This window comes from Pelodiscus sinensis, chromosome 1, assembly GCF_052426305.1.
Source record: "Pelodiscus sinensis isolate ZL-2025 chromosome 1, ASM5242630v1, whole genome shotgun sequence".
Classification (NCBI taxonomy): domain Eukaryota; kingdom Metazoa; phylum Chordata; order Testudines; family Trionychidae; genus Pelodiscus; species Pelodiscus sinensis.
The window spans coordinates 247,885,261-247,900,829 of NC_143052.1; the positions used below are offsets into that span (position 1 = coordinate 247,885,261).

The 15,569-nt window shown below is 39.5% G+C and overlaps 1 protein-coding gene across 2 annotated transcripts; it reads left to right on the forward strand.

Moving 5' to 3' along the window:
- The first annotated feature begins 359 nt into the window (after positions 1–359).
- On the forward strand, positions 360–10,364 carry ARGLU1 (arginine and glutamate rich 1). 2 transcript variants are annotated; one of them, XR_012900563.2, is made up of 4 exons: positions 360–943; positions 5,429–5,654; positions 7,458–8,023; positions 9,503–9,568. XR_012900563.2 is itself a non-coding variant. In XM_075918732.2 (4 exons), exons 1-4 carry the CDS (start codon positions 594–596, stop codon positions 9,665–9,667), a joined length of 825 nt encoding a protein of 274 aa, XP_075774847.1. In that variant the 5' UTR covers positions 364–593; the 3' UTR covers positions 9,668–10,364. The 2 variants fall into 2 exon arrangements, 1 of the variants encoding a protein (XP_075774847.1); XM_075918732.2 differs by having other exon boundaries at positions 364–943; positions 7,940–8,023; positions 9,503–10,364.
- The last annotated feature ends 5,205 nt before the right edge of the window (positions 10,365–15,569 follow it).

The window sequence follows — 15,569 nt, forward strand, 5'->3', positions numbered from 1 at the left end:
TAGAGCTGGGGGGGGGAGGCTCAATGTCTGGCTAGTCCTTTGGTCGGTGAGTGCGGGGGGGGGGATGAAAATTGTCTCAATTTCCCCCCCTTGTAATTGCTCAGCTGCCCCCCCCCCCCAGCCACATGGAGGCGGCTGTGGGGTTACCAGGCGCGCTCCCCACCCCACGCAGACGGGAAGGGCTGGGGGCGCGCAGCTCCCCCGACACGCGCCCGCGGGCTGGGCCCGAAGCCGCCTCTGGACCATCCAGCCTGACACCACGCGCCTGCCACAGGGTTCTGCGCGCATGCGCGGGGACCTCGACCTCTTCTCCCCGCCTCCCTCCCCGCTCTCAGCCCGGAACCTCGCCGAGCGCCTTCGGCTCTCTCCGGCGGTCAGTAAGAGGAGGGAGTGCGCGGTGCATTGTGGGGCGGCAAGGAGCCGAGTCACCGCAGGCTTGTGTCCGCCATCTTGTCTCCGTCCGGACTCGCTGCCGCCTCCGGGGCCTGCTCCTTCTCCTCGGCAAACCAGGCTGATGCGCGCGTCCCCTCGCGCCTTTCTCGTGTGCCGCTAGCGTCCAGGCTCGGGCGGGGCGGCCGGGGGGTGGCTCCGCCATGGGTCGGTCCCGCAGCCGGAGCTCGTCCCGCTCCAAGCACACCAAGAGCTCCAAGCACACCAAGAAGAACCGGAGCCGCTCGCGGTCCCGCTCCCGGGAGAAGGAGCGGGCGCGCAAGCGCTCCAAGTCCCGGGAGACCAAGCGGAACCGGCGCCGCGAGTCCCGCTCCCGGTCCCGCTCCAACACGGCCCCCTCGTCCCGCCGGGAGCGCGAGCGGGAGCGCGCCTCGTCCCCCCCGGACCGCATCGACATCTTCGGGCGCACGGTGAGCAAGCGCAGCAGCCTGGACGAGAAGCAGAAGCGGGAGGAGGAGGAGAAGAAAGCGGAGTTCGAGCGGCAGCGGAAAATGTGAGTTGCCCGTCTCGAGGGGGGGATGCCGCCTGGGGCCTCGTCCCTCCGAGCCCGGCGCGCGGCGGCTCCCGCCTCTCGCTGCCATCCGAGGGGAATCGTGCCCAGCCCCTCCTCTCTGGAAAACACCCACCCCCGAGCCACTGCCTCCGTCCCTCCCTCCCCATCCATCTCGCCGTCTCCTGCAACGTGCAGGAGTCATTCAGCGGGTCATTCGGATCGGTCTCCTCCTCTGTCCCGGGCCCGGCCGCCTCTCGGGCTGTGGGCAGCACTGGCAGACTTTTGTCCCTCCCCTTTTTTGCAGGCAGCTTATTCTTTAGGCTGAAGCTCCTAGCTGGCCAAAGGCAGTGGTGTGCAGGGTTGCCAACCCTCCAGGATTGGCCTGGAGTCGCCAGCAATTAAATCTTTAATTAGACTGTGATGAAACATGCAGGGTTAAATCTAGCCCACACTGGCAGCCCTAGTGTTACACTTTCCAAAGAAAGCACTCAAAAGCGTACTAGCTTGGAGGTTCTCTCTGCTATAGTGCTGAATCAGCGAGGCTTCATATCCTGAAACAGTTGCCCAGTTGAAAGGAACTAGCATGTTCAGTGTTTGCGTGGGTTGCTCTTACTATATTTCATAAAACACACAGTAATTGCTTCATTTTGTGTTAGCTTTGGGATTAGATTCCTAAATAGTTCACCCTTGCAGCCTTATTTATTTTTAAAACATGATATGATTTCTTGCTCCATCACAGAGGCCAACAAAACTTTAAATGAGGTGTTCTAATAAATCATCCTTATTTTTTGAATGGTCATTAAACTTGGCAGCTTAATCTACGGATCTGTTTTGCAAAAATACTGACTTGGGAATAACCAAAAATACTGTTTGAGCCCAAGTTTGTAAGTTAATGCTTAGGCTCAAATAATGGTAATCTGTCTAAAGTAATTGCATTTTGTTTTTATTCTTTATTCTAGCAATATCATAACGAATGAAATAATTACAGATTACGTGTTAGAAATTCTGATCTCTCCATATTACTACGTACTTTCTTTTTTAAAGTATTGTGCAGTTTGATAGCGACATCATCAAATGTAGGGTTACATAACACACATGAAAAATTTCGAAATATTTTGTCTTGAAGATACATTGATTCTTCTGTTAGACAGGGGCCAATCAGGTTTAATTGTATTGAAGACAGTGAAGTTAGAGTAGTTAGAATGGGAAGAAACTCAGTTTCTATTTTGTTTATTTTTAAAATGTTTAGTCTCTTCTCAATTTGGAATCTTAATGGTTATGTTCCAGATTCTTTTTTATTCACTTTAAAGGAGTTATAAAGCAAACACAAATATGTAAGAACATATATGTGACTTATTTACCATTTTAAAGTAATTGGACATCTACTTTTTATTAAAAAAAAGGCCTGATCTCTAACCAAAGCAACAGTGGCTCTTTAAGAGATGAAAGTAATGTTTTAGTATTGAAGGAAAATGTTTAAGATCATTATATCACATATCATTATATCAAGCAATTGATCATCATGTTACCATTAAACTTTGATTTGCAACAGTTCTAGTTCTGGTTACCTGAATAGGCTGGAGCTTATTAAGGAAAAAAATCTGGCATTCCTACATGTGTGTTAGGATTTTTTCTGAAACAACTTTGTTACACTATTCAAATTATCTTTTGAAAAATGGTGGAATACTTTTGACTTATGATCTTGTTAGATCACAAGGGACAATATGGGATTTGATCAGAGTAGCAACAGTAAAAAAGTAGTCTCTTACAAGAGGAGTTTGTTAGGCACACACAATTCTGCTGTTTGTCAAAATACTATTTCAGAGGTACACAAGAATCTTTAGTTGTCCAGGCTATCTAAGTGTGTTGAACTTCAAACAAACAGCTTTTGTGCTTTTGGTAGGGTATGGGGGAATGGTTGGGGAGAAGATTGCAGTAGAATATGGAGGGGATGGTAGTATTCCTTTGGGGCTTTACTAATGTAGGAAACTATAATACATTTAAATTTTGTGCTCAGCTAGTAGAATCAAGTGCTTCATATTTCATACTGGCTTATATGTCACTTACCAAATTGCTGATTGATAAACAACAGCATACATTGAAAATTACTTCCTTCTGAATCTGTACTATCGTGAGATGTAGGAGACCTCTGTGCTTTACCCTGTTTCAGTGATGCTTAATTTCAAGGTCTGCAAATAAACGCATATGAAAACTTTTATGCAGCAAAGCCATTGAATCATAAGCATTTTCCTTCTTGTAGCTCTCATAGAACTGCTAATACACTCTATTAATCTCATAATTTATCTGAAAAATTAACATGCTGTTACTTTCTGATGTTTCTCAAGATGTTGCATGTTAGAAGAGGATGCTAATTTTACAAGTAGTATACACTTTACAGAAAATACCTTATTCCAGAAAGAAACTAGGCTGATCCTCCATTTCTTGAGAATCTACAACATTGACTTGAAGAAATTAAATTATCAATGTAGATGTTGTCATGGTGATCTAATACAGAACTTAAATATTTGAGAATACCCCTACGTATTCATGTTTTTTTCTAACACAGCTTTTTCGTGTCACTTTTTTTCTTGAGTTGTTTTGGCTGGGAGTAGGAGGAGGTGAGATTTGTACAGTGCAATGCTAATTTAAGAACAATATAATTTGTTTATATTATTTTAAAAGGTGAGCACTTTACATGTGTTCTATTACTGAAATACTTGTTTTAATTTAAAACAAAATTATGTGGCTTTAATACAGATTTGTACAGATTGACACCCAATATACTATGGTTTATCTTGAAGCAAATTTTACAGCACAGTTACAACCAAAAGAGTAATGTAACGCTGTTTTATATTCTACCTTTTTCTGAAGGCTTTGAAAACCCTTTATAATGCGTGCAAGAAACTTGTCGCTTTTTCTGGAATGAAAGTGCAGTAGAGTGAGGAAATGGGCTATGGCATGTTTTATATCCACTTAAAGCAGAAAACCTTGGTTTAAGGTTTCATCAAAAAGAGCCCAAATCTACATCAGCAGAATGAAAGACTAAATTGACTTGATTGGGGGTTAGACTTATGGGTTCAAAGAGTCCCTCGGAGTTTCCAATATGTTATTTGGATTGCTGGTTATTCCCTTTCTATTTTGTAAAATCCATTTGGAAATCCAGAATTTATCAAATTTATAATTTTTTTCTGAAATTTATGAATAATTAAAGCCGGCTCTATTAAAAATATAATTGAGTGAATAACATGTGAAATTCCTATTTTAACAAAAAGAGAGACTGGAAACAGTACTAATTTAGGTCTTGTATTGTGAACCACTGGTTATTGGTCCTAATTGATAAATTAAGGTGCATCTTTTTAAACATATTGTAGTCAGTATTTCTCTTGTGTACATGAGTCTCAATTTAAACAAAAGTCCAGGGTGATTAAAAATAATACAGTATAGTAATACTGAATATGCAGTAAGGAATATCTGTAGAATATTTTATATAAAATGGACATCTTGTTAGCATTTGCATATTTAATTCATGAATGGGCCCAATCCTGCAAATGTTTACTACAGTGCATTGCTTTCATGAGGAGGCTTTTCATCTTCATGGTTGTAAGCACTACAACAAGTATTAAGCATTTATAGAATCTAACCCAATATTTAACTCTTCAGAAAAACTGAATGGGATTACAGTTAAGTCAATATACCTTTTTTGCATCCTATTGTATTTGGTGAGCAGCCTTTTTTTAAACAAAAAATTGTATCTTACTAAAAATAAACCACACTTGTGTTTATAAAGATTTTTCTCTCAAAAACATTACTTTATTTGGGACTCAAAATTGATACTCTTTGCTTTTCTACAATTATGTTTGACACTCAATACCAAAATAAAGAAATTAAGCAGGTCAGTTGCACTTGATATGTGATAAGGTAAATTTATTGGAGCCCTAGATTACAGCACCTGGAAGCTTTAGGTTAGGACTATTCAGACTACACATTTTATTGTTTCTGCTTTAGTTAGAGATCAGTTTGGTGCCTTGGAGGTGGAGGTCGTAAGGTAGTGCTTTATTACTTCGTGTAACAGAACAGAAAATGTTCTGAGTTTTGAAAGGAGGATGGGTTCTTTAGCTGGATAGCTATGTTTTAGTGTTACTTTGTTTTAAGTAACATTCAGAGTCAAAATCATCCTTTTGCTGAGCTCTTCAAAATGCTATTTGGTTCTTAAATGCTATTTGGTTCTTAAATGTAACAAGTGTAAGATGGGTTAAATATGGTATGTTGCAATGGCTTTTTTTTCTAATAAGTGGTCGTCATCGTACTCCTTTACTTCCAAATGTAAAACATATTTTTGTATGGGTAGTGTGTAAACAAAGAATAAAGGGAAACATTTAAATATATAAATCAATCTTCTACTTCAACCTGTAAATTTAAACTTTTCAATAATGAAATGTAATTTAATAACTAATTTAATTATAATTTGCATGTCTCTCTTTCTAGACGCCAACAAGAAATTGAAGAGAAACTCATAGAAGAAGAGACAGCTCGAAGAGTGGAAGAGCTTGTGGCTAAACGTGTTGAGGAAGAGCTGGAGAAACGGAAGGATGAGATTGAACGAGAAGTTCTCCGCAGGGTGGAGGAGGCTAAGCGCATCATGGAAAAACAGTTGCTCGAAGAACTCGAGCGACAGCGACAAGCTGAACTTGCGGCACAAAAAGCCAGAGAGGTAACGCTCGGTCGTTTGGAAAGTAGAGACAGTCCATGGCAAAACTTTCAGTTTCTGGTTGTGCCTCCTGTTCTGTTCAGAAAGAGATGGAATACAGAAAATCTAATTCCCTTCTCGTGTAAACTTGCATTGCTGCGAAACTTAATTTTTAGCTTATTCAGAGGAGCTCACTGATACTTAAACAGTTATTCTCCTAAAACCTGTACAAGGATACTTGAATTTTAATGGAAGTGACCTACATATTTGAGAATTGTTTGAAACTTTTGCCATGGCTGCAGGATTTATCAGCAAACCTTTCTTATTTGGGGGGAAAGGGTTAAAATTTATAATTATGTATCCTTCGTTTGTGTCATTTTATTTACCTAGACTGTAAGAGGCTTTTTGCCTTCAGTCAGGAAAACAGCAGGGTCCAGCACTGAGCTGCAGTACCTGTCTTTATGAAGGTTTTCTTACTGTTTTCCCTTTAAAACAAACATTCTCTTTGAGCATACATTGGACTAATTCCTGTACTTTGAACATAAGCCCAGCCACCATCTTCACCAAGGAGTTAATTCCAAATCATTATTTCCATTTTTCAGTAACTACTAACTCCTTTTTTTCCTCTAGAATTTATTAAGGAGCAGGTTGTTTTTGTCTGAAGTCAAGCGAAACATGTGACTTGTTTTATCAGCAGCTGGAAGAAAAGCTGAAAAACGTCTTTCTGTGGGACAGTAATTTGCTACTAAGGCTTTGATGCTTGTCTTCACTAATTACTCCAGGATCCAAAAATTTAAAGTCAAACTTTTAAAACCTTATAGAAAATTTAGCTATGTAGCACTGTGTGTCCATTAACTCTCTCACTCCGTACTACTTTTACCCATTGGTTTAAATGGAAAAACTTGATCAGTTTACAGTAGGAAAGCCATTAATAATGATGCTTTCCCTTTCAGGCAGAACATCACTTGTTTGCCAATATAATCTCTCTGAAATAAAAGCTCATTGCTGAGACTTTAGATATGCAGAATTTCACATGTGTGCAATTCGAAGTTCATCTTTAAGTGAAACATTTTTACTTTAGATACTAATTTCAGCAAAAGTTTGTGAATAGTGGATTTCAGTTGACTAAATGGATACACCATTAACAAAAAGGTTTTTTAAAACCAATATTGAAGTTTGATACGGAGTAGTTTCTTCAGTGCTCTACCATGGAAAATAAACTTCAATTCCTGGAACACAGCATGCTCGCTAAGTAGCTGATTACTAGTCTTCATAAGAAGTTTTTTCTTCATATGCTTGTTTTGTTTCCTATTAACTTTTTTTTTACACAGACACAAACATCTGGCTGATATAAAATCTTCCAAATATTAAAATAATTTGGATATTTATTATGTGAACTGAAGCACCTCAAAAACCTTCACGCACTCTTCATATTTGTTTTTATTAAACTCACCAAGGAAGCAGCAATTTATAAGGCTCTATTTCCTGATTATGCCTTCCCTGGACTCCTGAATTCCAGTTCAAACTGTAGATGACAGTTTAAGCTGTCTTAAAATTGTCAAAATACTGAATGCTAAGTCCATCATTTTCCCTACGAAAGAAGCCCTTAGTTCCATGAAGTATGGATTACCATTTGTATTTTTCACTAACAGTAAATGTATTTTTCTTATTAATTGTTTGCCTTAGGAATGATTTACATATTTTTGTTCCTTCTTATCATAAACATCTGCATTCCTCAGCTCAGCCTTCCTTGTATGTTGTTTCTTTATAAATGGTTGAGCTGCTGATGCAGGTATTGCCAAGCTAACAGTACAAATCATTTTAAAGAGGAAGCTGGCGCGTATGGCAGCCGAGGAGCACACTCTGCAGGACACTGGACAAGACAGTAAATATTCAACTTTTAATGCTGATTAAAGGAGTATAGGTAAAGAATACGTAGGTATACTTAATTGGTGAGACAAACTATTCACTTTATTTATATTTTATATATTACTATTTTAATTTGATAAATACTATCCAGTTTTTGTAGTTGTCCTTGTTCATTTGTGTGGTATTAAAATACTAGTAATAAACAGTCAGGAATCTATGATTAGGGAGGGTTTAGTTGGTTGCTGTTTGGACTGGGAGGGATGATTTAAATTAGTACTCGAGACCAATTTTAGTGGCTGCACAATTTACTCTTGAGACAAAGTAGGTGGCTGTAAAGCTGCCCCGTAAGTCAGTTCACAAAAGAATTCTGAGGAAGGCTAGCGAAGACATATAAATGAGTATTTTACTTCTCTAACATCTTACCCTGTCCTCCACTTTAGGAGGAAGAGCGTGCAAAACGTGAGGAACTAGAGCGAATATTAGAAGAGAATAATCGAAAAATTGCAGAAGCACAAGCTAAACTGGTAGGTAGAAGTGAAGTTTAATGTAGACATGTTCAAATCCTATTGTCTGATGTGCTAGGTAAGATTTTTTTATTTTATTTTTTTTTAACATCCAATCCTACTCTCATTGAAATCAGTGTGAATGTTCCCCTTGACTTTGATGGCAAACAGTTGCTTTCCACCTCCCAATGTATCCTTTCAGGTTTTGACTGATAAATACCTTTAAGCAGGGCTCGCTGAACCGCGGCGAGTCCCGCTTGCCAGCCATGCTGTCCGGCGATCTGCACATGCGCAGATCATTCTGCGCATGTGCAGATCGCCCAAACCCGGCTCTTCCGGGTTGCAATCTACTCACCAAAGGTGAGTAGATTGCATTATTTGTCGAGCCCTGCCTTTAAGCATGTGTGACAGAAGTGAAATTCCAATGTGCAGTTGTGGGGAGAACATTGTCAGCCCGTGTACTGCAGATTCTCTCTGAAAATTTCACTGGTTTAAAGTAAATCAGTATGTTTTAAGCCAGCTTAATTAAATCAGTGCAGAAACATTGCATCCCTATATGTAGGGCTTGACAATTAATATAATCTACTCACCCGTGGCGAGTAGATTACAAGCCGCGCAGCGCGTCGAACTGCGCAGTTGGTGAGCCCTGCCTATATCGAGACTGTTTTGATTTGAGTAGTTTGATTTTGGTTGATCAGTTTGAAATAATACAAAATAAGCCGGGTCACATACGGGTTTTGCAGCAGTTTAACTAAATTGTTTAAAATCACATGCTTATTTAAACCAAGACAGATTTCTTTTGTAGATAAGACCTATGTAAAACTGGCTGCTTGATGTACACCTGTTTAAAATCTCATTTCAGTTTTTGTGGGTTTACAACCACATTTGTTTTTCTGTCACTTTATGGAAAAAGAACTACACACACAGATGAAATTATTCACACAAACTATATGCTTAATACTGTGAAATGAACAAAATAAAAACCTGATAATACAGAAGTTCTTCATCTAATTTTTCATTCATTGGTAATTCAAATAGACAGAAATAACTTTATGCCTGAGTCCATCCATTAAACTTACTCTGTAAGTTCTTACACGATTTTACCTTAAGTTGTTACTTTTAACAGGTTAAGAAAGAAAGCGGATGAAAACTTGGCCAGGTTTTGCTTGTACTGTATTGATAGAGCCCCTTTAAATTATCAAACACAAAGAGGTGCAATAAAAAGGAGAATATTCATTTTTGTAAGTTGAGTTCCCTAATAATGAAAAGAGGATCAGCATTATATTTAACACTTTAATGCATAGAAATATGTACACATGGTATTTGTAAAGTGTGTTGAAAATAGAAACTGGGACTTGTAACATGAGTGAAGTTACACATCTGAGTTTGCAGAATTGGGCCCTATGTTTGCTGAATATATGTAAAATAAAGAATTAGAAATCACTAATAAAGGGACTACAGAAAATTACGTATTCTAAATTCTACTGATTTTATATACAGGCTGAAGAACAATTGAAAATTGTTGAAGAACAAAGAAAGATTCATGAGGAGAGGATGAAACTAGAACAAGAGAGACAACGTCAGCAAAAAGAAGAGCAAAAAATGATCCTGGGCAAGGGAAAGTCTAGGCCAAAACTGTCTTTCTCTCTAAAGAGCCAGGATTAAATTGGAACTGTGAACTCTTAAAAAAAGAAAAACGAAACAGAAAAACTTTGTATGGTAGCTTCATGTTGAAGTGGTTTCTTTCTCTTTTTTTATTTTTTTTTTTTTTTATTTTAATTTTTTTTTTGGTCTTTTTTTTTTAAGTCTGGAAAGTTAGCTTGTTCTAATAGGGGCTGTGCTCTGCAATTCTTAATATTTTTTTTAAACTTCCATTAAGTTAAATCCTTATCAGATCACGGTTGCCTTTTAGAGAGTAATCTGTTCTCATTCATTTTGTTTCAGTAATAGTGGTTTGAAGCAGATTGGGTCACTTTATAAATTGTGTATGATCTGATAAGGTTTTTACTGACCTACTGATCTCAGAGTTATACTCTGACATTAGACCGAATTTCGTGCTGGTTTTGCTGACTTTTAATAACAAAAAAGTTAGTACACGCATCAGTAAATTCCCAAAGTATTACTGGACCTCTTTGGTTTATTGTTAAATCAGTGTCCTATGATACTGTCCCACTGTTGCGCTTGATGTTCCTGATACAGGTAAGGAAACAGTTGGTCAATTCTGCTCTGAGTATATATATGGAGAAATTGAGAGTTCAGTATTGTCTCTTCGATTGTTTTTATTTACATTGACAAAATTCAACCAGCATTCACCATTGTGTAAATAAACCAATTTGCTGAATAAAGTAAAGTCTTAAATTCATATGTTTAAGTAGTTTTTTTAGCACATTTGTATAACTACAGTAAGGGGGGCAGTTCACTTTCATAAATTCAAAAATACAATGGTATTTTTTTAAGTTCACTTCAAAAAATGTTGCTTTTATTACATCGAATGCAAGGATTACACAATAAAACCCACAGTTTTGTATATTAAGGGCTGTTGCTATTTTCATTAAATATTGATTTTATTCGAGAGAGACTTACTTTGGCTTGTTTAGCTTACTGAACCCAGAGAAGTACATTAGTATTTAATGCCCTTGAGTTTGCCTCATTATATAATACGGTTTATAATTTAGGGTCATCACCATATATAATGGATCTGATAGATTTAGGAGGGGAAAAATAAGGTGTCTCTCTCTCTCTCTTTTTTTTTTTTTTTTTTTTTTTTAACTGAAGGGCAAGCACACTGGCAAAGTAATGGAAAGCAGAAGTTAAGTTCTGTTTAAATATATTGTTTTAGGCACAAAGCAGCTGTTCATGTGCAACATCCTGAATGTTACCCATTTATATACATATACAGGTTTTATTCTGACCAGTGAATACACAGATTGAAAATATATATATGAGCCCTTTTTATATGTAATTCCGCTGAAATTTCAGTTACTTTAGTGTCCAGTTCTAAAATTCTTATTCATTATTCGTATTGATATTACAACATCTATAGTGAATATTTTAAAATGAAAGATTGTAATTGTTGAATGAGCATTATAAAGTTTTCCAGACTAGGAAAGAATTCCTGTTACTTCACCAGATCTGTTTCTGTGGATTTGATAAATAAAATGCTGCAGGTTGAATGTGTCACTAGCAGAATGCAGCGGTCTTTGTCTAGAACTTAGTCAGGTGCACAGTGACACTTTCTTCATTGCACTGAGTGTCACAATAAGCATGAAGATATTTTATATCTACAACAGTACTTGTACTTAAATTTGTCTTGATAAAATGTTACAGAAATAGTGTTGCTTAATGAATAAACACGCAAACTGAAACCAAAAAATGTACATGACCTGTAGCAACCATCAGGTTTTATTTAAAAACTCAACTGATACCTGTATTTCTAAAAGATAAAACTTCCCTTTGTTCCCTATATAAAGAAACAAGCTATTAAAAAATCAATACTTAAACAGACCTATGTATTTTGTTTCCTCTCCTGTTCTAAGCTAATGCAGATTTGTAGTTGAAATATTTTTTTTGTCTAGAACGTGATAGCAATTTAGTCATTTCACACTTCATTAACTATTTTCTTCAGATGATAGCTTTTGTCATCCTTCCTCTGACGGTGTCCAGCCCCCCCCCCCCCCCCCCCCCGCCTCAAAATAGGTTTCACATCTTTCTACATGTTACAGTAGAGGAGGGAATCTGCCAGACCAGGGGAGGTCCCCTGCTATGGCTTCCCAGCCCTCCACTCCTTCTTGCCTCTAGCTTATTCCACCCCAGCTGGGCTGCCTGCTGGCAGTCCCCACTCCTGACCCCGACCTGGCTGCCCCACTCCTGGCTGGGCTGCCAAAGCTCTGGCCCTGCTCCCAGGTGGCATGCAGCTCCTGTGTCGTTGTCATCCGGACTGCCGCAGCCCCAACTCTGAAATTGGACTGCTGCGGCCTGGCCAGGCTGCCCCTGCCAGGTTGCTGCAGTCCTGTCCCCACGTCACCCAAGTGTTCCACAGCCCTGGTCCTCTTGCTGGGCAGCATGCAGTCTCTGACCCGCTATAGTGGCCCTGGCTGGGCTGCTTCTGCCAAACTTCATCCTCCCATAAATGTTGCCAGACCAAAGAGTCCTGGTTCAGGGAAGTGCAACCTGTACGTGTTTTCTCTTGCCACTAAAAGAATGGTAACTCTGCTAGGTCAATACTGAAGACTCAAAAAGTTTTTCTGCGATATCCTGTCACAAATGATTGAAGCCTCTGCCTTCCTCCCTGATATTTGTACCTAATAAAATACTTATGTATTTGTAGTGAATACATAATTCTGTAACACTTCGGGAAAGAATTAAACTGATCAGATTATTAATCCAAGTTAGTATTTCCCAAAGGATGGTCCTGGGAAAGTTGTACATGGGTTGTGAGCATGGGTCAGAAGGGAGGACTGGAGATTGTTGGTTTCTGTCCTGATTTTCCTGCTCTAAGTATTGCAACCTGGCATATGGGGTTGCATTTCTATTCATGTTTGGCCTGCCCACCTCTTGCATAAGGGATGAGTTGGCTGGGCCAAGGAACCCTGAAGTCCAGGTTGCACTGAACTGGAGCCATTAGTGCAGGATGTGAGGGGCAAGCTTGCTATCCACTCCACAGGGTGTTCCTTCTGCACTGGACAAGGATAGGGAGGTTAGGGTGCTGCTGTAGGTGATCAGTGTAGTCTTGGCAGAGAGAAAAGGAGACAGCAGCCCTGGTGAAAGAGAACACTTGCCTATTATTTTGCCCTCCCCCTCCCCCACTTTGAACTCTCAGTGCCTAGCAAAAAAATGACAATTGGTGGGCATACTTAGTAAAAAGTTAAGGAGTTATTGCATTAAGTAGCACTGAACTGTGCTGAAGTCAGGATTATAAATTTCAGCTCTCTCATTGACTTTTACTTTCTTTTGGAGGGTTATTTCTCATCTAGTGGAAAAGGATTGCTGATTTCTCCTGTTTAAGCCACTTCAGCCTTTGATTTGAACATGTTACCTTACTGAATATTTGATAGGAATGGGGCATCCTTGTGTCCACATGCATATAGGTAGCGTGCAACATACATTGTTGATCTGATAATACAGAGAGTAGTCACAATCTTCCTGGAAAGGCATAAGTGGGGTTCCACAGGGATCTGTTTTGGAACTGGTTCTGTTCAGTATCTTCAACGATTTAGATATTGGCATAGAGAATACACTTATTAAGTTTACGGATTATATGAAGCTGGGAGGGGTTGCTTTGGAGGATAAGGCCAACTGCTTTGGAGAATAAGGTCAAAATTCAAAATGATCTGGACAAGCTGGAGAAATGGTCTGAGGCAAATAGGATAAAGTTTAATAAGGACAAATGCAAAGTATCCCACTTAGGAAGGAACAATCAATCTCACATAGGCTAGGTCTAGTCTACAAGCCTCTTGCGAAAGAGAGCATCTAGACTGCAACCACTTCTTTCAAAAAAGCGAGCCGCTTTTTCGAAAGAGAGCACCCAGACAGTCTGGATGTTCTCTTTCAAAAAAGCCCTGTTTGCATTCAAGAATGCCTTTTTTCGAAAGAGCACTTTCGGAAAAAAAGGCGTTCGTCCTCTTAAAATGAAGTTTACCATGGTTAAAAAAAATGCCACGTTCTTTCGCTTTTATTTCAAAAGCGCGGTGGCAGTCTAAATGCAGGGGAAGTTTTTTCAGAAAAAAACAGTAGTCTAGACACATGTGACTATCTAGGAAGGAGTACTGCAGAAAGGGATCTAGGGGTCATAGTCAACCACAAGCTAAATATGAATCAACAGTGTGATGCTCTTACAAAAAAAAGCAAACATGAATCTGGGATGCATTAATAGGTGTGTTGTGAGCAAGACACAAGAAGCCATTCTTCTGCGCTGATTAGGTCTCAGTTTGAATATTGTGTCCAGTTCTTGGCACCACATTTCAAGAAAGATGTGGAGAAATTGGAGAAGGTCCAGAGAAGAGCAACAAGAATGATTAAAAGTCTAAAGAACATGACCTATGAAGGAAGACTGAAAGAATTAGGCTTGTTTAGTTTGGAAAGGAGGAGACTGAGGGGACATGATAGCTGTTTTCAGGTATCTAAAAGGGTGTCAAAAGGAGGAAGGAAAGAAATTGTTCTCCTTAGCCTCTGAGGATAGGACAAGAAGCAATGGGCTTAAACTGCAGCGAGTGAGGTTTAGGTTGGACATGAGGAAAAACTTAACTGTCAGGGTGGTTAAACACTGGAATAAGTTGCCTAGGGAGGTTGTGGAATCTCTATCTCTGGAGATATTTAAGAGCAGGTTAGACAGATATCTATCAGGGATGGTCTAGACAGTACTGGGTCCTGCATTAGGGCAGGGTACTGGACTCGATGACATCTCGAGGTCCCTTCTTAATCTTGCTTTTCAGGTGATATCTGTTGCATGTAGAATAGGGATGTTTATCTAAAATGTTATAGTAACAGTTAAAAATCTTACTAGGAGGATTTTTACTGCAGAGTCTGCAACGTGGGGCAGCAGCCGGCTCCACAGGAGCAGGGATGGTGTCCAAGAGCTGGCATGCACTGCAAAGAATATAACCATAATGAAAACTGGTACAATGATTATCGGTTAACCATTTAAATGGTTACACTCTTACATCCCTAATCTGGAATTAATAGGGTGGAATAAATTAGAGTTGCTACCCTAGCCATAGAGTCAAACAAATCTTCAAAATCAGAATAGAAGTTTCTTTTGCTGTTACCATAAACTATACTTCCATATTCATTAGGCTGATGAAAATTGACATCTGTTATGAAGAGTTGCTGCCCCTAAAGCCTGCAGAGACAGTTTGGTCAATAAGTAATAGACCAAAGCCCCTACCTACCCATATTATAAAGGCAGTGACACTACACTTCAAGGCATTTAATTCAGGAATCAGTTGTGAGCATGCTTTCTGGGGGGAAAAACCATCACTCATCTCCCCTTTGTTCCCCCTTACATATTCATTTGCCCCAAATACTATCATCTGCTGTTTTCTGTATGCTATTTCATATGCTCTTATTTCATTGTTTCTCACTAACAGAGGCTGTGCACTCTCTAACAATCTGTGCTTGTCATGGTTACCCCTGCTTTTCAGGAAATGTCTGTTGGATCTTTGTTTTCTAACATAAATAGGGTGAAATAAACAAGTACTGCTACCCTACCCATAGATTCAAACAACTTTTTAAAAATCAGAGAAAAAATATGCACTTACAGTAAACCACCCCTTAATCTTACCTTGTGTTTTAACCATTTAAAAGTACTGAGTGATGGTGCAACAGTCCTCACCTCCCTATACCATGATTCCTTCTTTGTCCCTTTAGGGGAGGAAAACAATTGCCTCTCCCCCATGAGTGCCTGATGTTGCACTACGGGACTCCATAGGAGTTTTGCCACTTTCTTTAATGGACACTTTTAGTGCAGTGGAGAAATTCAAACCAAATAGGAAACACACGCTCCAATTTGTATGCTCTGGCAATTCTTTTTGAAGTAAGCGTGGAGGTTGCATTTATCCATGACAGCGAA